The sequence below is a fragment of the Trichosurus vulpecula genome, chromosome 4 (genome assembly GCF_011100635.1).
Source record: "Trichosurus vulpecula isolate mTriVul1 chromosome 4, mTriVul1.pri, whole genome shotgun sequence".
Classification (NCBI taxonomy): Eukaryota; Metazoa; Chordata; class Mammalia; order Diprotodontia; family Phalangeridae; genus Trichosurus; species Trichosurus vulpecula.
The window spans coordinates 294,796,254-294,820,834 of record NC_050576.1 but is presented as its reverse complement, the minus strand read 5'-3'; the positions used below and the strand labels follow the sequence as shown (position 1 = coordinate 294,820,834).

General features: G+C 38.5%; 1 protein-coding gene across 1 annotated transcript in view; it reads left to right on the top strand.

The window, feature by feature from the left end:
* The first annotated feature begins 7,000 nt into the window (after nucleotides 1–7,000).
* CPO (carboxypeptidase O) overlaps nucleotides 7,001–24,581 on the top strand; it is a 31,910-nt gene continuing 14,329 nt past the window's right edge. Inside the window, exons 1-6 of the mRNA XM_036753325.1 lie at nucleotides 7,001–7,080; nucleotides 16,936–17,035; nucleotides 19,346–19,447; nucleotides 20,319–20,423; nucleotides 21,231–21,341; nucleotides 22,210–22,300. Coding sequence (XP_036609220.1) covers nucleotides 7,001–7,080; nucleotides 16,936–17,035; nucleotides 19,346–19,447; nucleotides 20,319–20,423; nucleotides 21,231–21,341; nucleotides 22,210–22,300 — 589 coding nt within the window. The remainder of the gene's footprint in view (nucleotides 7,081–16,935; nucleotides 17,036–19,345; nucleotides 19,448–20,318; nucleotides 20,424–21,230; nucleotides 21,342–22,209; nucleotides 22,301–24,581) is intronic.

The following is a 24,581-nucleotide window of genomic DNA, read 5'->3' as shown; positions in this document are numbered from 1 at the left end:
GGTCACAGAATTCTAGGGAATTACTAGTGAGAAAATGTTTTGCATGTTACCAGTTTTATTTTGTACACTGTATTTTATGGGTTATTTCATGGTAACTGTGTTAGAAAAGTGCATATTATCAGATTTAATGTTTTGTTACAATGAATTACATGCAGAAAAGTATATTTTCAGCAATTGTTGAAAGATTAGAGTTTTTGGTTTCCCATAGGTTCAATGTATCAATATTCATGTTTTCAACTTTTGTACCATTTTCTAAGAACTTTTTCCCTCAAAAGTTGAGGATTGGCTCTGTGTGTGTGTGTGTGTGTGTGTGTGTGTGTGTGTATTCTTCTAAGTCAATATGCAGATTCCCAATAAGGAATTCTTATGTTTGTTATAATGATCACCATTTCTTTTTGAGTTTCATACCACTGTCTAGAACACATTATATCCAAGTTTTAACAAACTTGCAACTTCAGTAAGACTTTGTGGACACCTGCATACTTACTCTGAATCACTAAGCATGACGTTCATGTGAAAGGATAGAACTATTGTACTATTAAGTCCTTGACAAGTAATGGTGCTGATCAGAATATAAGTTATATTTTCTCCAATTCAGTAGAAAACCTGTGTATGGCTCATATGGGGACAATCTGGTGGTCAGTAAAGAGCTGTACAGGGTGTCCCAAAAGTTATAGTAAAGTTTTCAATTACTGAAGCTTAAAAAAAAGAGGGGGGACTAAGCATAAAATTGCACTATGACTTTTGGGACACCCTGCATTACCAAAAATTAGAATGAGAGAACAAAAGGACAATCTTTATTATTACAGATGGGGAAACTGAAGCCCAGAGAGAAAAAGGCATTTGTTCAAGAACACACAATGAATTCCTGTCAGAACCAGGACTAGAATGCAGGTCTCCTGATTCCCAAACCAGTGCTCTTTGTATTATATCACATTGTCTCCCTCACTGAATGATAAAGCAATACAACAGTGTAAACCTTAGGGTTCAGACTATGCAGATGTCCTTGCCCGGTTTGCAACCTAAGAGTGGTTTCTTGCCTTCTTCCAAACTCCCAAAGTTCTGTTTATAATTTCTGTTATGGTTCCTATCACATCTATTTCTCAGTGGTTATTTACACAGTCCACTGATAAGAATCCTATTAGGCACCTACTATGTGCCAGGAACCCTGCTAAGTGCCAGGGATACAAAGAAAGACAAAAAAAAACCATCCTTGTTCTCAAGGAACTCACAGGTAGGTCCTGAGTGTTATTCATCTTTATGTGTTATAGCTTAGGTGCTGGAAGATTCTATCTTAACAAAAATTCATGCTTTAATAGAACCTCCCTGAATTTTTATTCCCCGAATCACCTCTAGGATATAAATTAGAAGTCGTTTTTTCCGCTTTGGCATCTTAACAAAATCCGTTAATAAGGCATATTAATAAAGGGTTCTAGAGCCTAAGATCACAGTAGAAATAGAATGCCGTCGATATCAGGCTAGTCTTCAAAATTCTAGTCACTGATATCAATCAGCCACCTTGACTAAACACCTATTTGTGCCATTTACTGTGCTAGGCACTGGGGATATAAATGCAACGATTTAGGCTTAATGAAGTAAATAACCTTCTAAAGTTGCTCCTGGGTATGAGCTGTTGTTTGGTAGTACAAGTAGCCTATAATTTGTAAGGGAAACCAGTGAAATCTAGAGATGTTTGGTCATCCTGTCCTGAATGAAGTCTCCTTAATGTGCTTAAGCTCTGTATTTAATAAAGACTCAATGGACTAATGATTCTAAAGATACCTGTATCTGCACATATATAATTACGCTGCATACACAATTTAATCTCAGAACCAAAAATGGACTGTGTAAGAGCAGAAGTTAAGGAGCAACTCATAGGTCAACAGGGATATTCATATATAGCAATGTAATTTTTTTAAGTCACAAAATTTGAAGGTTGTACCTGTTTCAAAGATCTGCGTGGCCAAAGACAAGAGTTTTAGCCTCCATGGGCCTAAGCTTCCTCTTCTGTAAAGAGAGGGTTGAACTACATGACCTCTCTGAGATCCCTTTCAGTTGTAAATCTACAATCCTTTGATCTTATCTTTTATTTGATGGTACAATGGATGGAGCACTGTACATGAAGTCAGGAAGACCTGAGTTCAAATCCAGCCTCAGACTTTAGCTGCAGGACCTTGAACAAGTCACTTAATTTTTGTCTGTCTTAGTTTACTCATCTATGAAATCAGGATAATACTAGCACTTACCTCCTGGGGTTGTTATGAAAATTAAGTGAAATGATATTTGCAAAGCATATTGAAAGTCTTAAAGTACGATATAAATGTTTGCTATAATTATTATTATTTGATATAACCTAAGTTTAAATAGCCTAGGTATGCTTCATTTTAGGCAAAAGATATATTCCTGAAAAGTTGTATGGAAGTTTAATTTTTATCAAATCAAGCCTATTTTACACACAGCAGGAACTCCCTTATTTAAAGGGATCCTGCAGTGAGTCATCTTAGAACGGAAGAATCCTCTTGTAAGGCAGATAATTACACCCTAATTTATCTATTTGGTAAGTTTAGATTTTTGCATAATGGCCTCTCTTTCAGCCAATCACCCTCAGCATTGAATGATATTGTAAATACAGTTAAATGAGGAAAACCTCTTGCATTCTAAAGACTCTTGGTGAATGTGTCAAAGAAAAGGAGAGGGACAGAGAAAGTACACTATGGTTGTCCATCATCTAGTGGCTAAAGGCCTGACTTTGTATCTAGTTTGTCTATTTGTATATATTTACATGTTTTCTCCCTCCCTTGATAAGCTATAAGACCCTTGAAGGTATGAGGGGTTTTTTGTCCTTGTATTCCCAGCTGCCAGCAAAGTGTATGTGGTAGGTGCTTAATTAATAAATTTTATATATGCATAGACATATACACATATGTACATACATATACAGATATGCATAAATACACATATGTGTATATACATGTATGTATACACACATATATACATACACACATATGTATATATACACATATGTATGTATATTATATATATGTATATATATATGTGTGTATATATATATATATATATATATATATATATATATATATATATATATATATATATATATATATATCTTAATAAAAGCTTGTTAGTTGCTTGAGTCTATACTAGCCCTAGTGGGTTCACACAAAAAGAGGAGGAGGATTCGGGCAGAGTTGAAGGTCAGCGGACTACATTGTCATCCAGACCAAGAGGGAATTAATGAAAACTGTGCTCATACATGAATGAACTGCAGAAAAAATCAATGTACAAGAGAGAAGTCCACTCCCTCAGTCTCCCATGCCTCTCTTGTCCACCTCTCCAGTACATTCATTTTCTAACGTGTTACATTCATTGGTTTTTACCCCAGTCCCCTAAACTGAGGGGCAGTTGGAAGGCAGAGACTGTGCCACAAAGCAGCCATAGTGTGCTGCAAAGAATTCTGGACTTGGAGTCAACAGAGCTGGCCCTCACATTTATTAGCGAGAGGTCCTAGGGCAAGGCGCTTTACCTCTGTGAGGCTGACTTTCCTACTCCTCAAAATAGAGAAAAGAATCATAGTCCCCTTGTATCATGGACAGTACTTTGTAAGCCTTAAAGGATAGGGCCTGTCCCTGTGATCTTATTGGTGTAGGGAACTCCCCAAGGAAGAGATTCCTTCTGTTTTTGGAGGTCAGTACCATTTCTGCAACCTATAGCTGAGAAGTGTCATGATTTACCTAGCATCCAATGGCCAGTAGTGTGAGCTGTGTGACCTGAACTGGGGTCTTCCTGATTGCCAGACTAGCTCTCTAGCTACTATACCTGGCTGCCTATCCTTAAAGCTCTTTCTGAAAGAGTCATTGCTGATCTGGCTCCTTACCTTGAACATATAATAGATGCTCAATAGGTGATTGTTGAATTGTGAAAGTAAGTCAAATAAGATATGAGCAGGCCACTATCTAGACGTGGGCACTTAGGTGGTGAAGTAGATAAAGCGCTAAGCCTGGAGTCAGGAAGACTCATCTACCTGAGTTCAAATCTGGACTCAGTCACTTAGCTGTGTAACCTTGGGCAAGTCACTTAGCCCTGTTTGCCTCAGTTTCCTTATCTGTAAAACGAACTGGAGAAGGAAATGGCAGAGCACTGCAGTATTTTTGTGAAGAAAATCCCAAATGGGGTCATGAAGAGTTGGATACAACTGAACAATAAATTATTTAGTTGAGGAAGTGGGAGAGAGAGAGAGAGAGACAGAGACAGAGACAGAGAGAGACAGAGAGAGAGAGAGAGAGAGAGAGAGAGAGAGAGAGAAACAGACAGAGACAGAGACAGATAGAGACAGAGAGCCTCAGGAAGAGGGAGCAAAACCATATGCCATGGTCTCCAAATAACAGTGCTACTGAGACTTGCAAATGTTACTAGGTAAGTACTATAGGGGTCAGCTAATACGATAGAAAAGGGCTGTGTAAAACTTACTCCATTTTTTCTAGAAATTCCATCTCAGATGACTCCCATGTCTAGTCACTGAACTCAGCAAGTGGAAATTCCCTAGTTTAGAAAGAAATGCTGAGATCTGATTAACGAGGTGAGAAACATACTGGAAGCCACAGTGTCTGGGAAAGGGGTAGTCTGTTCCAGACAAAGCCCTTCCCTATCCCTTCTGAGAACAACACTCACTGACAGTTCACTGGTGCAATGCATAGAATGGAGGACGCAAAGTCAGGAAGACATAATTGTGCCACAGACATTTAGTAGCAATGTGACCTTGGGTAAGTCACACCTCTCAATCTCAATTTTCTCATCTGTAAAATGGAGAACAAAAAGACCTACCTCTCAAGGGTTGTTGTGAGAATGAAATAAGAATATATGCAAAGGACTTTGTGAACCTTAAAGTGCTATGTAAATGTAAGCTATTCTTATTATTACTACTATCTGTAAAATGGGGACAATGTTAATGCTTCCTTCACAGGAACAAATGAGATAATGTATGTAGTGTGCTTTGCCAACTTTAAACTTTGCCAACATGCACATGCTAGCTATTATTCTTATGCTCTTTATTAGGAAACATGCCATTCTCTCGAATTTTTACAGCAGAATGCTATATAGTGACTGTGTTTTTCATACCCTACTTGGCTGTATGGCCATGTAGCAAATGCCACTCCCTGGGAAAACTGAAACTTCTTTCCGCAGATAGTTTCCTGGTGAACTAACATATCCTTTCCTCTTTAGTCCAGCTCCTCAACTTATTTGATATCTAGTCACTCTACCCACTGGTGAGTGAAATTCTCCCCAGGCACTTCCCTGGTTGAGAAATTCCCCAATAGTATTTCCAAGTCCTTAAAATATTTTCTGGAACCTGCACCTCACCTCTTCCCCACTTCTCCCCACTTCACCAATCAATCAATAAACAGACAAAGTGAACAATGAACAACTGGATGAATAAATGAACGAATAAATAAGTGAATGGCTGAACGAGTGAATGAGCAAGTAAACAAATTGGCTCTTAAATGAGGCCATATGGCAGGATGAAACATTTTGTTTAGCAGGTGACTTGATTTGCTGCTACATGTCTTTTGATCATCAAACAAGAACATAATCTTGTTTTATTGCTGTAAATGAAGGCACTTGCGCATGAACCACAGAGCCTTTAATTGCCATGACCTATGTAACAGCATTTCCTCTGACTCTTCTTTCCCAGAAGTTCCCCAGGACAAGAAAAGGCAAATGAGTCCAGTTGGGATTTGGGTCCTTTGGTTCTTTCTGCTCTAGGCTGATAATTTAGATGCATGTGGCTTTATTGCTGAGCAAATGATAAATTTTCTTCTCTGTGACAATTCTACCTAAATAAGTCAGCTAAAGGCTGACATCAGTTTGAAACACAGAACTGGACAGCCTGGCGAGAGCTAATCAGTAGACCGAGTCAGGTTACTTTCTTTTTTGCCTCCATTTTCATCCTCCAATTACATGTAAAAACAATATTTAATATTCATTTTTAAAATTTTTGAGTTACAAATTTTCTCCCTCCTCTTCCCCCTCATTGAGAAGGCAAGCAATTTGATATAGGTTATACATGTGTAGTCAAACAAAACATATTTCCATATTAGTTATGTTGTGAAAGAAAACACAAAGCAAAGAAGAAAAATAAAGAAAGTGGAAAAAAGTATGCTTTGATGTGCTTTCCTCTGCCTCATCCCCTATCTTCTCCATTGGATTATGTCTGCTATAAGCTCCTATGGGAACAGAACCTTTTGCCATCTTGTCATGTCTCAGGTCCTAGAACTAAAATCCAACAACCCTCAGACTTTCTCCACCATAACCCACTTATCTATGCATAGCCAAGCCTTTAGATTCAACCTTGGCTGTGTTTTTACCTATCAAATCATTCCTCCTTTTTTTGGTAAGTCATTCAAGAAGAGTCCTACCTGCACTACATTCTCTTTCAACACCTGCCTCAGTTCAAATCCCAACCCCCTTAGTACTTAGTAACTTAGTGTGTACTTAGTCACAGTGTGACCCAAGTCACAGCAAGTCATCCAAACTCTCTGAGCCTTTGTTTCCTCATCTGTAAAAAGGGGATAATACTGCTGATAGCACCTACTTCACAGTGTTGTAGAGAGACTCAAATGAGGCAGTATATGTAAAGTTCTTTGCATATCTTCAATCTGTCAGCTATTTTTATCTTGCTTAAGGGCCTCAGTGTTCCTCTACTGATCAGCAGGAAGGAGATCTGGAAAGGGGCTAGAGGAGATGGAAGAAAAACATAATTAACAACTAAGTGCTTGGTGTCAAATTTCATAGGGACCAGGATTCATATTTCCTTGGTTTATCCCACCCTTACTTTAGACTTGCTCACTTAGGTCACTCATAAAAATCAGAGGGCACGGCTGTGCTGTATCTCATCTTGATTTGTGACAGTGGTCCTTTCCTATTTTATCTGAGACATCTTTTCCTGTAAGTGGGGCTTAGGCAGCTATAAGATCTCTGCAGAAGAATGAAGAAGCTGCTTTGGACTGTTTGTCTCTTGGGAATTCTTGTCCCTCGAAGGTTTGGACTGAAAGTGCAGTATAATCGGTGAGTATGAAATGGAAAGGGAAATTTAGAAACTTGTAGAAACATATGATGTTAGAGCTGGAAGTGACATTGGATAAGGTACCTAGTACAACCCTGTCATTTTAGAAAGGAAACTATTGCATATAGTTTGAATAGAAAACTTTTAGTAATGCAAAGTGGGGGAGAGGGACAGTCCAATGGGGTCCAGTTCTGGGCCATTACAGTACATTCAAGATCCAGTCCAATGAGCAGTTACTAGGCTCTGGTAATATAAAGACAAACTGAAAAACAATCCCTTCCCTTCAAGAACTTATATTCTCCTGGGGTAGGGGAGATGAGGGACAACATGTAAACAGATAAAAAAGAAACCTGATTATTTTAGGATGGTGAGACAGCTAGGGGAATCGGAAAAGACGTCCAGTAGGCATTGACATATCAGCTGAGCCTTGAAGAAAGCCAAACATTCCAAGATAAATAGTTTTCCTCAATTCAGCAATAAAAGTGATAAAAGTACTGCAACTTTTATCAACCAAATTTACTTAGAAAAAGGAAATAATATCTAACAGCAAACATTTGCCTAGCACATGCCAGTTCTTGGAAATATTTTTCCTTAGTTCAATAAAGTGTGAATATTAAAGGCAAAAGGAAAGAAATCTATATTTCATGTTTTCATCCTCTCTAAGTTTGCTTCCTCTGGTTCACTTATCTAGTCTATTTGACATGCTACTCTCAGCCTGTTCTTTGTTGCCAACATGGATTTATGCCACATGACTGAGTAAACTGAGCAAATAGAGTTAGTCTTAGATCATCCCAAATTCCCTTCTCTTCCCAGCCCCCAACATGTGCTGTGGCTGGGGACAAGGTCATCAGATACACAGATTAAATTCAGTCAAACTGCTGAAATCTGGCTTCTCTATGTTACCAAATAATGTGCTTGAACCCTTTTTTCCACCGTCAGGATCATTTTTGTGGTTGTTCAGTTATTTCAGTTGTGTCCAACTCTTCAAAACCTTTTCTGGGGTTTTCTTGGCAAATAATGGAGTGGTTTGCCATTTCCTTCTCCAGTTCATTTTATAGATGAGGAAATTGAGACAAGCAGGGTTAAGTGAGTTGCCCAGGGTCACAGAGCTAGTAAATGTCTGAGGCCAGATTTTTTTTAATCAGGAAGATGAGTCTTTCTGATACCAGGCTTGGGCAAGTACCTACTGCGTTACCTAGCTGCCCTATCAAGATCATAGATCTGGTATTAGATGGATCTCAGATGCCACTTGATTGAGAAAAATGAGGACAGAGTGAGTTTTAGTAACTTGCCCTAAGGTCACAAGGAGAGTAAGCTTTAGAGGCAGGATGGGATTCCAGGTCCTTTGACACTAGTCAGCATTCTTTCCACTGTGCCATACCTAGGACTTCATCTTACACTGATAATATGCTACCTTCTAGAGGAAACATGTGAAGGAGTCAAAAGCATGGAGATGAGATTTTGAATCCCAACTTCAACACTGCCCAGATGACCACGGGAAAAGTTACTTAACCTCTCTTAGCCTCGGTTTCCTAATCTGTAAAAAGTCATGATAATACTTGTGCTCCTTACCTCATGGGGCGGCTTTGAGGATGTCATGTTCATCAGCTTTAAGGCACTATGTAAATATGAATTGTTCTTACGGTCATAAGACCAGTGACTTACAACTGGGAGGCAACCTCAGAAGTCATTTGGTCTGGTCTAATCTAGATTCAGAGAAATGGAGAGATTTTAAGGCAAAGGGGGAGGGGGAGTCTATGAACTTGAATGAGGAAAAAACACATTTTTATTTTCATAACTTTCTATATTACTTTTCATTATTTCCGAATTGAAATTTAGCACTTCCTTCAACTACAAATTAAAAAATATATATTCTAAGAATGGGTCCATGGGTTTCAGCAGACTACCAAAGGTTTAAGAAACTCTGATCTAGTCCATTCACCTTGTTTTACATATGAGGAAACTGAGGCCCAGAGAAATGAATTAATGCACCCAAGGCAACAGAGAGTTGCAGGTCTGTGATTCAAGTCCAGATCGGATTAGGAGCCCTCTAACTTCAAATACAGCGCTCCTTTCACCACATGTCATCACCATCGTCACTGTGACCATCATCATGACCATTGCCAACATTACTGATAGCAATAATCTTTGTTCCTGAAATGCCTTATCTACAAGCAGAGCTAAGAATATTCATCAGCTTCACAAGGGGTTGGACAGAAGAATAATAAAGATGATTACCAAGGCCTATGCAACCCACTGAAGAGGCTGACCCCAGTCAGGGGGCTTCAAATGAGCTGGCTCCCTGCTGACTTCACCTCATTATAGAACTTGGGGAAAAACAACAGTTTAGAATGTGTCTATTTGTCCTTGCTTATCATTTTCATATTCATTTTCATTTACCAGTATTGAAACAAAACTCTCCTTGTTTCGTGATTCCTATCAACTCCAAGAAACAGTAATTACTGGCTATTATTTCCATTCTGGAAACTCGCTAGACTTCTGTTAATTGCTTTGAAAATAAAACACCACAAAATGCTTAAGTAGCTTCTTTTCCCCTGAGGGCCCCCAATATTTGTTATATAGAAACCTCTTTGTGGATGCCTGTCAAAACTCTGGTTGGTGATCTTTGATCTGGGGAATTTATTAATGATGAATCCCAAAGAATCATTTTCTCTGTTAAACATTTTATGAGTTCCAGTTCAAAAAGAATACACAAAATACAATAATCCTTCCATTTGGTCATATGAAATAAGAAGGGTGCTAATTTGGGGGATTAGCTAGCTTTCCCTCTCTTTCCCATTCCTCATGTATTATGCATCAGCCTAGAAATTGACAAGGTAAAAGCAATAGCAGGCTCTGAATGAGGGGTTTAAATATTGGCTTAAGTGTTCTATTTGACTTGGGGAGATTAAGTATCATATTTTGGTTCGATATTAAAAGGGTAAGCTCTTTTTAATATCAAAAGCCTTCACCTGAACACTGGAGGGTCAGCTTTTTCCCATCTTAGATGAACTCAGTAGAAAGAAAGAAAGGATTCTTGATCCTTCCTTGCCTTAGTCTAGAAGCCAATCACGTCAAAAAGATAACTTCTGAAAATGGTTAGTGAGGGAGCATGAGGGTCATGCTTACCAAGATGCTGAGAAATATTAACACAATCATTTATCTCTTTTGGACCTTTAATCAGTAAAATGGCAATGGGGGAGGAGAGCTAGACCACGGGATGTCTGAGGTCTTATTTCACCTCTAAGACCTGCGTAATGATTCTTCTTCCTGTCCCCAACCCATGTATGCCTTAAGAGGAATTGACCCTGTGAGGAATGACTTCTTTCAAATGACAAAAATATCCATGTGTTATTATAGAACAAAAGTTCTTCTCCTATTTTGTTGTAAATATTTTTGCTAGTCTAGTGAAATTTATTGATGCCTTTTCAGAAAAATGTTTTTAAATGCATAAAATAAAATACATAGGTTTACAAAGGACACTGGTTATATTGAAATATAATTATCAAGATGCTTATTACAAAACCCAAGTTCACAGACCAAGACTAAGAACCTCTATTCAGTAGACCTGACAACCACTTCAGAGCAAACAAAGTAAAAGCCCAAGACTGGACCCTTGGTATTCCTTTCAGTGAAATGGATCTGGATTAGAAATTTGCTAATGATCTATAGAGTTCATTTATTTATCTATTTATCTATCAAGTTCTTTGATTTATTATTCTAACTTATTTTTTCTCCTTTTTTACTTTGTATTTCAACCTAACTTTTTTGAATAATTTTTCCAATTACATATAAAAATGTTTTTTAACACTTTTTTTAAATTTTGAATTTCAGTTTCTCACCCTTACTCCCTCCTTCCACCCCCCCCAAGATGGCCAGCCTAAGATTTAAAATCCTTTGTTAGCTGGCCCCTGCTCACCTGACCAGTCTAATTTTATGGTCACACTTTCTGTGCTAGTCAAAACTGGCCAGCTAACTGTTCCCCCAGAGATAACATTCCATCTTCCATACCTTTGGAAAGGCTGTTCCCCATGTTTGGAATGTGCTGCCTTCTTACCTCTGCCTGATGGAATCCCTCAGGTCCCTATCCCCTTGGTTGTTCCCAGATTAAATTGTATTTCTTTGTATATACATTATATTTACATGTCTGTGTACACAGCAGAATGTAAGCTTCTGGAAGGCAAGGACTTGTATTTTTGTTTTTGTATCTCCAGAACTTAGTTCAGTACAGTAATAAGTAAACAAATGTTTTTTAATAGAATTCAATTATGTTGAGTAGTGTCCAGACTGTCTAGATGTAGGCAGAAAAGCCCAGTTCTGAAAGATTTGTTAAAGTTATGGCCATGGTAATACCCAGTGGCTGCCATTTTTGTATCCTCATTTATACAAATGAGTTAACAGTTGCAAAGAACTATGCAAATCTTAAAGCACTAGGTGGTTCACAGAGGAATAAATGTTTGCATTTATTTTCAAGGCTGTGATAAAACTTCAACCCAACTGCAAACACATTTCTGCCATGAAGCTTTCTAGATGACTCCAGCTGGGGGGCAGGGAGAAGAGGGACAATCCCGCCTCTGAACTCTCAGCTATTAGGACCTATTTGATCTATTATCTCTGTGTTAAATATTTTATTTAACACTGAAAGTGAATTTTGGGTAACATCTAGCCTAGTCCCTTCACTTTTCCATGGGAGGAATATGAGACATGGAGAACTTAAGTGAGATAGAGAGCAGGTAGGAAAGGCAGAATTCAAACCCATGTCTTCTAACCCAAGTCTAATGTTCCTTGTACTGAACGATAAATGAAAAAAAAAAGGTGTGTATAAATCTTACTTTTGTAAATTATAACTTCACTAGGGGAGAGAACTATTTAAGTTTATAGGGGAATCTTTTAAAAGCAAAGCATTGTTTTTTAAAGTAAACCTCCTAATTTATCATTTTTGTAACCATGTATTTCATATGTTGAATTTGCTTAAAATGGCCATGACTTAATGACTCTGAGGCTCAGTTTCCCCACCTGTGAAATGCTTGCACTGCCTCTCTCACACTGGGTTGTTGAAGGGAAAGCACGTAGAAATGTGATCTGGTATTATCCTAATTGTCAGGGACTGTAGTTGTCGCTATGTGATTGAAAAATAATCGAGTCAGAACTGAAAAATTCAATCTATCCAGTTGCACTGTGTCCCACAGAAAAGAATGTTTGGCTGAAATCAACTTTATTTTGGTTTGCTTTGTTTTTATCTTCTAGTAAATTATCTACTTGTGCAGCATGTCTTAACTGATACTTCATCATGGCTTCAGTTGTGTCTCTATTAGGTTGCCATGCTCATCCAAATTCAGTCTAAAAATCAGTCCATTCAGTTATTTTTGGACAAAACGCCAGTTGGTTGACTCTGTTCTTCACTTTTAAACTGGCTCTTTGATATGATATGGATAGGAAGAGCCTTCATTAAGGAGTACATGGTTATTTTCAGGGAAAGAATTTGTCACCTTATAGGAAAATACCAGTTCAATTTTACCCTATTCTGTATCTTCAAATCCCCTGCCCTTTTGTCCTGGGATGCTGCTCATCCCATTCCAGATTCCAACCCTAGACTATTTCTCACCATCTGCCTTCTCTGTTCCTATAAAGGAACTATGGAACACTGTTGAAGGAAGTCACACAACTGTGCTGCGGGGGTCCACCATAAATTCATGGTATTAAATGTCAACTGGGACCTTCCTGCTATACTAAAATCTTTTTTATTTTCTCTGATTGCCTCCTCAATTCGCTCTATAGAACATTTATTCCAAACCTTTCTTTAAGATCCATGATGCCCTTGCCTCACCTCTCCAGCAAAGATCCTTGAGAAAATTAAGGCCATCTGTCAGGGGCTCCCTCTTTTCTTCACTTATAGTCCTGAGATTCCCTCAACAGCATTCCCTACTTCCTGCTCTTCTGCTCCTCTCTTTGAAAAGGAAGTGGTCCCTCCTCTGGGCCAAGGCCTATTCCTCTACTTTCACCCTTGGTCCCATCCCTTCCTCTTTCCTCTGGGAGCTTGCTCCTTCAGGCATCTTCTCTATTTATAACCTTCCATCTCTATCCACTTGCTCCTCTACTACCTGAAAACACGCCATTCCCCTGCTCAATAATACAAAAATCTCCGTTTTGCATTTAAAACCCTTCCCAATGTGACTCCAACACATCTTCTCAGCCTAATTGTACGTTAGTGCACCCTCCATTGTAACCAAACTGGCCCACCTATTTCCTGTGCACATTCCATCTCCTGTCCCAATGAGGCGCAGACTGTCCCATTTGCCCTAGAAGGCTCTTCCTCCTCTCCTCTCAATGCTCAAATATGCAAATGGCTCTGTATTTAATCACATCAATCTGGAGGTTCTTCCCAATGATGCAGATTGCAACCTATACTTTCCTGCCCATCATATATGACTCTTGTCCATGTTCTTCCTGAAGTTCTCCCAGTGGGGTCTGCCAAACATATTCGAAGACTTCCTTGAATTCTCCTGGCTTCTGAACAAGTGTGCCAGGAGAGCTTTCTGGCTGTCCACATGTCATGCCTTGCTCTTGCCACATGACCAGCCCATCATCTCTTCCTGGCAGATAATTCCTTCATGATGTTCTTTTGCTTCTTAGAAGTTCCTCCTTGGTTCTGCATTACAGTTTGTGCAACCACACCATGAACTCCCCATTATTCTCTGTGAGATACTCATTTTGGTTCTTTGGAGGCAAAGGTGCTCCCTGTGTTACTGTCATATAGAGACAATAATAATTCAATGTTAATGTTGAAAAGATGAATCTTTGCTTTCCTGGGAAACTTGGGCTCAGTAAAAGAGCATTTCTTCTTTCGAAATTTAGGTGCTTGTGGACAGAAATAATGATAGACTATAGTTACACAGGACTGTGAGTTTTGCAAAACACTTTAAAGAAGTCTCATTTGATCTTTGCAACAGTCCTGTGTGGTAGGTCTTAGTACAGTGATCCTTTCAACATCATGACTTTCCCCATCATGGCTGGCATAAAAAATCAAATGGAAATTTTGGGGGAGTTTTGCAGAAGACACAGATAACACAGAGCCTATGACCAAATACTTAACCAAATTTTACAATAAGATACTGCAAACACCCTATAAGAGAAAAAGAAAAATAAATCAGACTTGTCATCTGATATGAAGAGAGGGCCAAAAAATTTTACATGGATTTTCCAGATACTGGGGGTGCCTGCCCCTAAACCCTGTGTTCCTAATCCCTGTGATGGGGAAGGGATAATTTTTAGTATTATTCTCATTTTACTGGTGATGAAACCAAGGCTCAGAGTTGCACAGCTAATAAGTGTTTGGGTTTGGCTGGATTTGAATGGGGTCTCCAGAGCTCTATACATTGCCAGAATGTTTCTCATACAAAAAAAAAAAGGTTGTGATGGGCAGGAGTGGGGGATGGTAACCAAGGTTGTCTTTCAAGGATTATTTCCCATACTTGAGTTCTAACTCCCTTTCCATTGCCTTTTCCATTTCCCCCATTCTGACTGCAATTCCAGCAGCAGCAGAATCGCCTTTTAAAAGATGAGTATCATTTCAGAAGTATGTGTTTCTCTTCTTGTTTGGAAAACTTGTCTCATATGGTTACTGTTTGGAAATGTATACTTCCTTAGTATCCCATATTTAATCTTTAAATGTCCCTGATTTTTGCCCTTGGAAGGCTCCCCTTCAGTCTCTGTTCCTTCAAGACTTACAGGGCTTACTCAGGAAATGGCTGTGCCAATTGCTAAAATTGTCAAGTTATAATGAATTCCTGTTTGGAAATTTTCTTGCTTAGTTAACAAGTAGACATACTGGTGTTAATCAGGAAGATACATGTTTGTTCACAAGCAAGAGATTTGGAGCTAGATCACTGGTGCATGGCCAGTCTTGGTTGAGCAATTTGTCTGGTTAATTCCAATAACAAATGGGACTCTGGCATGCTAATGAGATGCACAGTAGTCAGTGGCCCAACTTCTTAGGGCCTTTACCTACCCAAGTTTGAGGAATAATAGGTCTGGGATGCTTTTAGAGGTCCTGGGCTATAAACTGGCTCAGCATATGCCTTCCCTATGAAAGCAGGCACAAGTAACCCATTGAAGACCATTCATGATGGGGATTGCATGTTATAATTAGTATTCACAAACAAGAATACACAGTAATTTAGGAATAATAAACTTGTTTTTGATTAGACCCTTGCCCTTTGCATACACTTCCTGGTGTTACTACCAGTTGGATGGTTGGTGATTTAAGAAAAGGATTTTACAGGACCTTAGAGGGAGTCAAACCCACACATTTTACAGATGAGGCCCAATGAGTTTTAATGACTTGCCTCATCACATAAATAGTTGGTGACAAAGTTGGGATTCAAACCCAGGTTCTCTGACTCCTAATCTTGGTTATAAACCTAGATTTTCTTCTCCACATGGATCTCTTTCTTCTTGGCAATTGTAGATTGTGGTTATTTTTGCCATTGTTAGAAATGTCCAAAACCAAAATCTTACACAGGAGTGAGAGAAGGAAAATTTTATTACGGTTCTTGTGAGAAGCAGGCACCCCATGCTAAGATGCACGAGTGCATGGATAGAGAGGCTGAGCCAACTTATATAGATTAGTTGATTAAGGTCCCTCCCTTCCAAATTGGGATTGGTCCCAATCCTCCTGGGTTGCACTTTCCTTCTGCTCCCACTACGTACTACTCTTTATCACATTACCTCACCCACCTTATATGTCGCATGTACAGAAAACAGAGGGATAATTTTATGCGGGGTGTGCCAGTTAGTATTCATGAGGCGATTAAGCATGCTTATTTCAGGTCTAGCTTACCCTTTGCCCTACTTTTGATCACAGACTGGTTTCCGCTCTTTCTGAGAATTGCTTTTGCAAAAAGAGACTAGTTCTCTGAGAAGAATACCCACTCCCCCCTCCCCCCCGTGTGGAAACATAGTTAAATTTTTTAATATCTCACGGTCCCTTGGCTGTGGAAGCAGAACAGCCCTTCTTTTGTTACAGCCATTTACTTGGCACTTAGCACGTACAGCCTTGTTACATCTCTCATGTTTTTGTATGTGTGCTGTTAATTTTTCTTATTTCTGTTGGACTTCCCTAAGTGAATTATAAATTGATCAAGAACAGGGACTGTGTCTTATACCTTTTTGTGATCTCTGAAGTGCCTAACTTAGCATCAAATATACAAAAGGTGCTCAATAAATGTTTGTTGAATGAATGGGAGGGGAGAAGGAAGGGGAAGGAAACAAGCATTTATATTACTATATGCCAGGCACGGTGCTGAGCATTTTTTACAAATATTATCCCATTCGATCCTCACCACAACCTTGGGAGGCAGGTGCCCTTATTATCCCCATTTTATACCTGAAGAACCTGAAGCAAATGGAGGTTGTGACTTGCCCAGAGTCACATAGCTAGTGTCTGAGGCCAGATTTGAACTCAGGTCTTCTTGACTAAAGGCCTTATGCTCTATGCATGTCACCATCAGGTGCTTCTGAACAAATTAATTAATATCATAGGTGTCAGAATGTCAGTCTTATGACTTGTAGGTGCTTGTATGATGCCTTTCAGCAGGGGATGTAAAAACTTTCATAAAATAGCTATTTATCAATCGATGCGATATTCCCAATTAGTATAGTGGACAGAACATTGACTCTATAGTCAGAAAACCTGGGTTCAAATCCTCTCTCTGAAGTTCTCTGTGTGACTTTAGGCATCACAAACTCTTTGAGTCTCAATTTTCCCATATGTAAAAGGAGAGGGGTTGGACTACGTGGCTTCTGAGGTCCCATCCAGCACCTACTGATTTCAGAATTTTCATGGCTTCCCCTCAAAGAACCTTGGCAAATGATGGACATGGAATGGTGGCGGAGAAACAGAGTCCCGGGATCAACTTGGAGGACTATGACTATAAGAAGTATCATCCCATTGAGGAGGTAAGCAAGGACCCAAAGAGGGAACAGCCTTCTTATCAGGAAATAATTGAACGCTTCTGAGGTAGATGACTTGTAGGGCCCCATGGAAGGCAAAGAGGCTTGGGCTATTGGAAGGATGTTGTCTAGAAATGAAAACAAGCTAATGGACATGTCTAGGTTGGGGGTTGGGAGAGGCAAAGTCATGGATCTTTTGAGTCTCCTTCAAACTTTCGTGATATTAGAAAAAGATGTATAAATAACCCAAATTACAGTTTATGCCTGTTTCTCAATCCCTAGCAAGTTTTAAGTAGCGAGAGTAAAAGTAAGGTTGTATATGTATGCCTGTGTGTGTGCACTGAGGGTAGGGGGTTAGGGGAAATGGCCCTTACTCCAAGCATATTCATCTGAAAGCAGTACTGTTGGGAGTTCTTAATCTCTTTTTGTTTCATAGGCTCCTTTGACTATCTGGTGAAACTTACAAATCTCTTCTCAGAACATTGTGCATAAACGCATAAAATAAAGTATGTTGTTTTACAAAGGAAACCAATTATAATGAAATATGGTTATCAAAAATATTTTTTAAAAGATCATGGACCCTAAATAAAGAATTAAGATGCAAGGGGGAGGGACTGTTTCCAGGTGGAAAAGCATTAAAATTGCTTTTCCAAAGTAGTTTCAATAATGACAAAGCTGATTTGATTGTTTTCTCCAAAGAAATTTTATATATGTGTGTGTACATTTGCATGTACATTGTATACAAATATATGTATATTTGTTTACATACATAAACATACAAACATATAAACATATATACATGTACACATATATCTCCACAATATTCTTGACTAGAGTTTCCCAAGGAACATATGTGTGTATATGTATGTGTATGTATATATGTGTACTTAATATATATTATGTATGTGTATGCGTATACTTGCCTGCCCGTCATATATGACTCTTGTCCATGTTCTCTCCATGAGGTCCACCAAATGTATTCAATATATTAATTATATAATATATTAATCTATATTAAGCATGCGTGTATGCATACATGTATGTATACATGTATGAACATAATCTAGAAATTATATGTATGTGTTTGTGTATATAATTCCATCATCTGTAATCCTTATTCATAACACTATCTTAACATTCATTTGCCTAGTTTTCTTTTCTTCTCTCCAGTTGTGTCTGATCGCTGAACTGCACAGAAAAGACCCAAGCCTCTTTATGATGATTATTGTTATGATAATTCTTACACTATGATTCTATTTGACTGCAGTTCCCACAAATGAGAAAGAAAGCTAATCACTTCATAATCATTTTGAAATAGATCACTGGCATTTCTAATGAGCGTCTCTAGTTGCTTTCATTCAGGGCTTCCAAATTTATCATGACATATACGCATGGGGAATGACTCAGCGACATGCTGATGGTGCCATCTTTGAGTTGCTGACTTTTTCAAATTCTCTTACCTTATCGATCCTCATGGAACCTGAGTTTATTGTATTTTAGGCAAAAGTATAAGATACCTTCCCTCCTTTCCTTCATCATCTAAATCAGCCCACCCAAACTACCAAATTGAAAAGAAAACAGCATTAATATGATTTAGTTGCCCCGGATGCCATGCATCAGTGCCAGCTACTGATATTTTACCACCTTTGGTCCATCAAAGTATGGAGGAGTGTAGTTTGGTATCTCTCCAAATTGATGTGGCTTTCAATTTCTCTGTGACCTTATGTCCCCTTGAAATTATGGTTGGTGAATATTTTGACAGATACATTTATTGATTTCTTCTGTTTTAGAATGATGCTCAATGATGATCAATGATTGTGATTTTTAAAAAATGCTTATGAAAGTATCCTGGGTAGTGTGGCAAAGAAAGCTTTTTTTAAAATCCAATAAGCCAATAGTATTTATATATTAGTTTAAAGCCATTAGACTTTCTCCATGAGAGGTAGTAGATAAAATAAATGTCAGGAAAAAATAAAAGAACATCAAATTTGAATCTTGCCTCTTACTCATTTATCTATGTGATCATGAGCCAATCACTCCCTTCTCAGTGGCCCAGGCAAATCTCCACAACCATCAGTTAGAGAGAAGTTGCTAATCTACATTAATGGAGGGAATTTCCAGAGTTAAGCTTCATTGCTGAAATCATAAGTCTGGATATTATTTAAAAAATGTTTTCCATACAGATGTGCAACTTACTTATTCCATACTCTATAGAGTTCAGTGTAGTCTCTGTAACTGAGAAAAATAAGTTATCTTCAGCTGAGATAGGGAGATGGTGATCTTATTGATATAAACCATTCTGTATGACTATTTCAGATCTATAAATGGATGATTCAGATAGAAAAGAAGTACAGTAAAGTGGTGACAAAGCACTTTCTAGGCATGACCTATGAGGTTCGACCAATGTATTACCTGAAGGTGAGTAAAAGGGCTTAAGATGCTACTATGATTTAAAAGAAGCAGTGAGGCAGTGCAGTAGATAGAGCTCTGGGTCTGGAATCAGCGAGATTCATCTTCTTGAATTCAAATGTGACCTCAGGTACTCAGTAGTTGTGTGACCTTGAGCAAGTCACTTAACCCTGTTTGCCTCAGTTTTCTCATCTGTAAAATGATCTTGAAAAGGAAATAGCAAACTGCTCCAGTATCTTTGCCAAGAAAACCCCAAATGTGGAAGGAAGGAAGGAAGGAAGGAAGGAAGGAAGGAAGGAAGGAAGGAAGGAAGGACAAAATCCTCCTAACACATACACATACTCAAAGAAAATAAATTCCCACATTGGCTATTTACCCAAAATACCCTCTGCCCTTCCTAGTGAGCAATTCATTCCAACTAAGACAAAAATAAAAGGTGTGTGGGCAGGGGAGGAGGGCATTTCAGCAAAACCAACCAGGGTATCAAAAAAGTCTGATGGTATAGTATACAGTGTTCCACACCCATAGCTCTGACTTCTGGAAAGGAGAATGAGGCGCCTTTTAATGAGTTAAGTCCTTGGCCTGTGCAAGTGTGTGTACTTTATGCTGTGACCACTGGAATTCCTCCTACTTACTGTACCTTGAATTATACTTTCAGCAGGGGTTCAACAGTTGCAGGGGAGAGGCTCATATTGGTTGAAGTGTCTTTCTGAATCCTTATTGCTGCTTACAACCATAAAGGAGGACTCCTCAGATGCCAAACAGTAAATTTGCGCAGGGTTTAATTTGGCCCGAGGTTGGCCCTCGACAACTAAAATATGGTGGGATGGGTTCTTGTAACAGGTGATTGTTTTCAAACTGCCACGTGTATCCCCTTTAGATCAGAGTGCCAACAAATATCCTGAAAAAGATCATCTGGATAGAATGTGGAATTCATGCCAGAGAGTGGATTGCACCTGCTTTTTGCCAGTGGTTTGTGAGAGAAGTGAGTGCCCCTATCATATTTATCAAGGTTGATGAAAGAAGGTATGCAAAGCACTTTGTGAACTGAAAAACACCTTCAAAGAGTTCAATGATAAAGAAGATGATGATAGGGACAGTGGTCACCTCTCAGCTACTGAAAAATGCCTTTTTTCTTTTGCACATGGATAGAACTATCCATTACTTCCAAGGGAGCAAGGTATATCAACGGGTTGGGAAACAAAACTGAATTGCAGAATCTGGTCTTATCCTTGGCATTAAAAATTTGCTTTCAATGGAATTTAAGGGAAAGACAGTGTAGTATAATGGTGAGAAGGTCATCTTTGGAGTTAGGAGGTCCTGGATTTAAGTCCTTTCTCACACACATATACATAATACACATATATACACATATGCATACACATATATACATATATATACATATGCACATCTATATACACACATATACACAACACATATGTATATATGCATATACATGAAACACACCAATCCCTCCCATCCCTGTACTAGAGAAGGCCAACATTTGACACAGCTATATGTGTGAACCCAAGATATTTTTTTAAAGAAAATCTTCATATTAGCTATATTAAACAGAACATATACTAACCTTCAAAAGAGGATATCAAACAGCTTATAAAGTTTTCAAAATTAATAGTTTCAAATCTTGGCAACCTATGAAGTCATGGAAAATAGAAGTCCTGAGGAAAAGAATGCAATAATTTCTTGTGATCAGGCTGGGGAGATGAGGAGAGGGAAAAGAGAAAGAAATCTCTCCAAAATCTTCCAGGTGTTTCCATCTTTTTATTTGTAGATTCTACAAAACTACAAAACAGACCTAAGGATAAGCAAAATTCTTAGGAAGCTGGACTTCTATATCCTCCCTGTTCTGAATATTGATGGCTATGTCTACAGCTGGAGAACTGTAAGCAAACTGATTCTGTTTCACTGCATGGGAGATGTGTTTAGTGGCACTTAACTATTTTTTTTGTCAGGGACTCCTTTGGCCTTGGTGGCCTGGTGAAACCTATAGAACCCTTTTCAAGAGAATGTTTTTATTGGTTTGTTTGTTTTGTTTTGTTTAAGGCTGGTTCTCCCTATTACCTATGGCCAGTCCACTCTGCTAGCATGAGAGATTTGATCTACTGTACCCCTTTGTGACTTGAAACAGTTTGCCTCTCCACAGGCAACCTGGTGTCCCCTTGATTCCCTGGGCTGGCCATAGTGATGCCAAACCTAGTTTGGGCCTCTGGTCAGCTTATCCCACTTGAGTCAGATCTCCCAACCTCAAGAGAGATGCCAAATCCAACCTTCCCAGTAGCAGAAGTTATAGGCATACACTAATGTCTGACAGAATGTTTTTAAAGTGAAAAATAAAATTAGTGGAATTGCAAAGGAAAACCAATTATATTGAAATACAGTTATCATAAAAATATTTTTAAAATAAAATTCAGGGATGCCACATTAAAAATATCTGGACTAGATGGTGTCTGAGGTCTCTTTCGACTCTAAATGTATGAAACAACGATTGTGTTTCCCTTGAGGAATTAACCCTTTGGGGTATACAGAAATGCCTGCTTCCTGTAGTTTCAAGCCATATGATGGGTCCAACAGGATGACTGAAAATTACTTGAGAACACTCAGAAGTGTTGCTGACAAATTTCCCCCAGTAGGTCAACCTGGGATGACCATCCTCACAGTCAAGAATCAAAATGTAATCATTGACACAGTGATTTATGTTGTGGTGTTTAGAACATCTTTGGGTGCTGTAACAGCTATGTATTTCTATTTAGGATCGCCTCTGGAGAAAATCTCGTTCATCCCACAATAATGGCACCTGCTTTGGGACTGACCTCAATAGGAATTTCAACTCATCCTGGTGTAGTAAGTGCAAGTTTGAGACATGAGTTGATAACTGCATAGGAGGCAGAGAAGCAACAGGAAGGTATGAGTTCCTAGAGATATCGCTTACAAAAATATACTCAAGCTCAGATGTCTTCACCAATTCCTTTCTTCATCATGTTCCTCCTAGTCAGATGATCGTTATCCATCAATAAGAAACATTAGAATTTCGATCTTGTATTCTACTTGGACCAGGTGAGGTTGAGAAGCCCATGGTGGACTTTGGGACTAATTTGGCCATACTTATACGTACCTATACATTCGAAAGGCAGTAATGATTTTTCTAAACTACACTACAAGACTTCATCAAAAGTCCTTCTGTCATGATGGAAACTATGGACTTTTGAAAGCTATGCTAGTTAACCATCAATCTTGTCAAGTCCTACCAAATTGAAAGCTTAGCTTAGTAAATGGATTGTGATCTATCTAGTTATCCCTTCCACCACATGGGGGTTAGCGGCTTGGCAACCCTCACCCACTCCACTGCCTCGATCTGGAAAACCCATTAAAATTTTTTGTCCCTCCCTTTATTCCAGAGAAGAAATCTGAATTATTATGGTATTAAAAGATAAAATATGTTGGTATTATACAATACCATGCATATATTTTATGCATTTCTGAGTTTTTAAACATTTTCTGTGTCATCTGTTAGCTTTTATGTGTCATCTGCAGCTTCTGCATGACTCCTCCCAAAATGCCATTTAATTTCTTATGTCAAAATCATGATGGGGAAAGTTGTGATGGAGAAGGGATAACTGTACTCCAAATATCAATGTAGCTAAATTAGAAGAGGCTCATCAAATGAGGAAGTTTGGGGCCACAGCAACTAATGATATGGACTCCAAAGAAGGATACTGTTGTGGCCCATCTGCATTGGTGCAAGGAATAGCTGCACAAATGAAATCACAAATATTTAAAATATTAAGGTATGCAAGAGGTCTTTTTTAGGTCAACAGGTCTTTTTACCTGTTAACTCAATCTATAACAATCTATGCTCCAAGGATCCTAAGGGACAGGTTTTCTTTCGAGGGGGCTGGAGGGTTCTAAGGTATCCATGTTCCATTCTATACATCCAGAGGTGTGCTGGAGTCAGCTTGGACTGGTTCTTGAGAGCCAATTGTTAAGTTTTCAATCAGCAAATCCTACAAACAAGGGCTTGATTTATTGTGTTATTAACTTATAGACAAGAAAGTAATGGAGATAATGTTGATAATGCACATTAAACTTTAAAGTTTATCCTGGGTACATTGTTTTGATGAGCTGGTTGTTAAACATTTACCAGTATGCTCCCTGTAACACATTCCTATATGAACTGGAAGTGGCTGAGAATGGAAACACAAAGCACAAAAGGGTCAATGGCAGATATTGGCCTGTGATATAGAATTAGCACATTGGATAGAATTTCAAATACTCAATTTTAACCACTTAAATGAGTGCCTAATGTCAATTTGAAAATATAATTTTGCCAATGGAGGACCCTTAGGTATAAGAACAACCTCCTACTATTATAGGGGTTCTTATCTTTTTTTTGTGTCATGAGCCCCTTTGGCAGTTAGATGAAACCTATGAACCCTTTCTCAGAATATTTTTAAATGCCTAAGCTGTTAAAATACATAGAATTACAAAGGAAATCAATTATTTTGAGATGCAATTACTAAACTAATTTTTTAAAAAAAACTATTGATCCCAGATAAAGGGTTTTTTTTTAATCTATTTGGGAACATCCTTCATCCCTTTATTCCAAAGACCAACAACTCTTCTACAACTTAGGAGTTATAGGCAACTGGAGTTGCCTGGGGGCACAAAGAGATTAAGTGATTTGTCCAGGATTCTACAACCAGTAAATGTCATTGGCAGGATTTGAACTCAGGTCTTCCTGACTCCATACCCAGCACACTATCCACTCCACCATATTGCCTTGAGACTTTGAAAATGGTAAGTTAAACATCATTGGGTTTATAGCTTCCTTTATGAGTCAGATATCGATAATGTATGTTTTTAGTGCTTTCTTGTGTTTTAAGTATTTGTGAATATAAATTAACTTTTGCATCAGACTTTAAGCTCTCTGAGGGCAGAGGCTGTGTTTTATTTGTCTCTCTATATCTCTCAACACCTAGGGTCATTAGTGCTATAGTAGGCTTTTAATGAATATTTACTTAGTGATTCAATGTATAGTGGCAGAGAATATGCTATCATGACACAGATTGCCTAGAATTTCATCTTTGAAGAAGCCTTTAGTTGTTTAGAATGACCAACCTGGAAG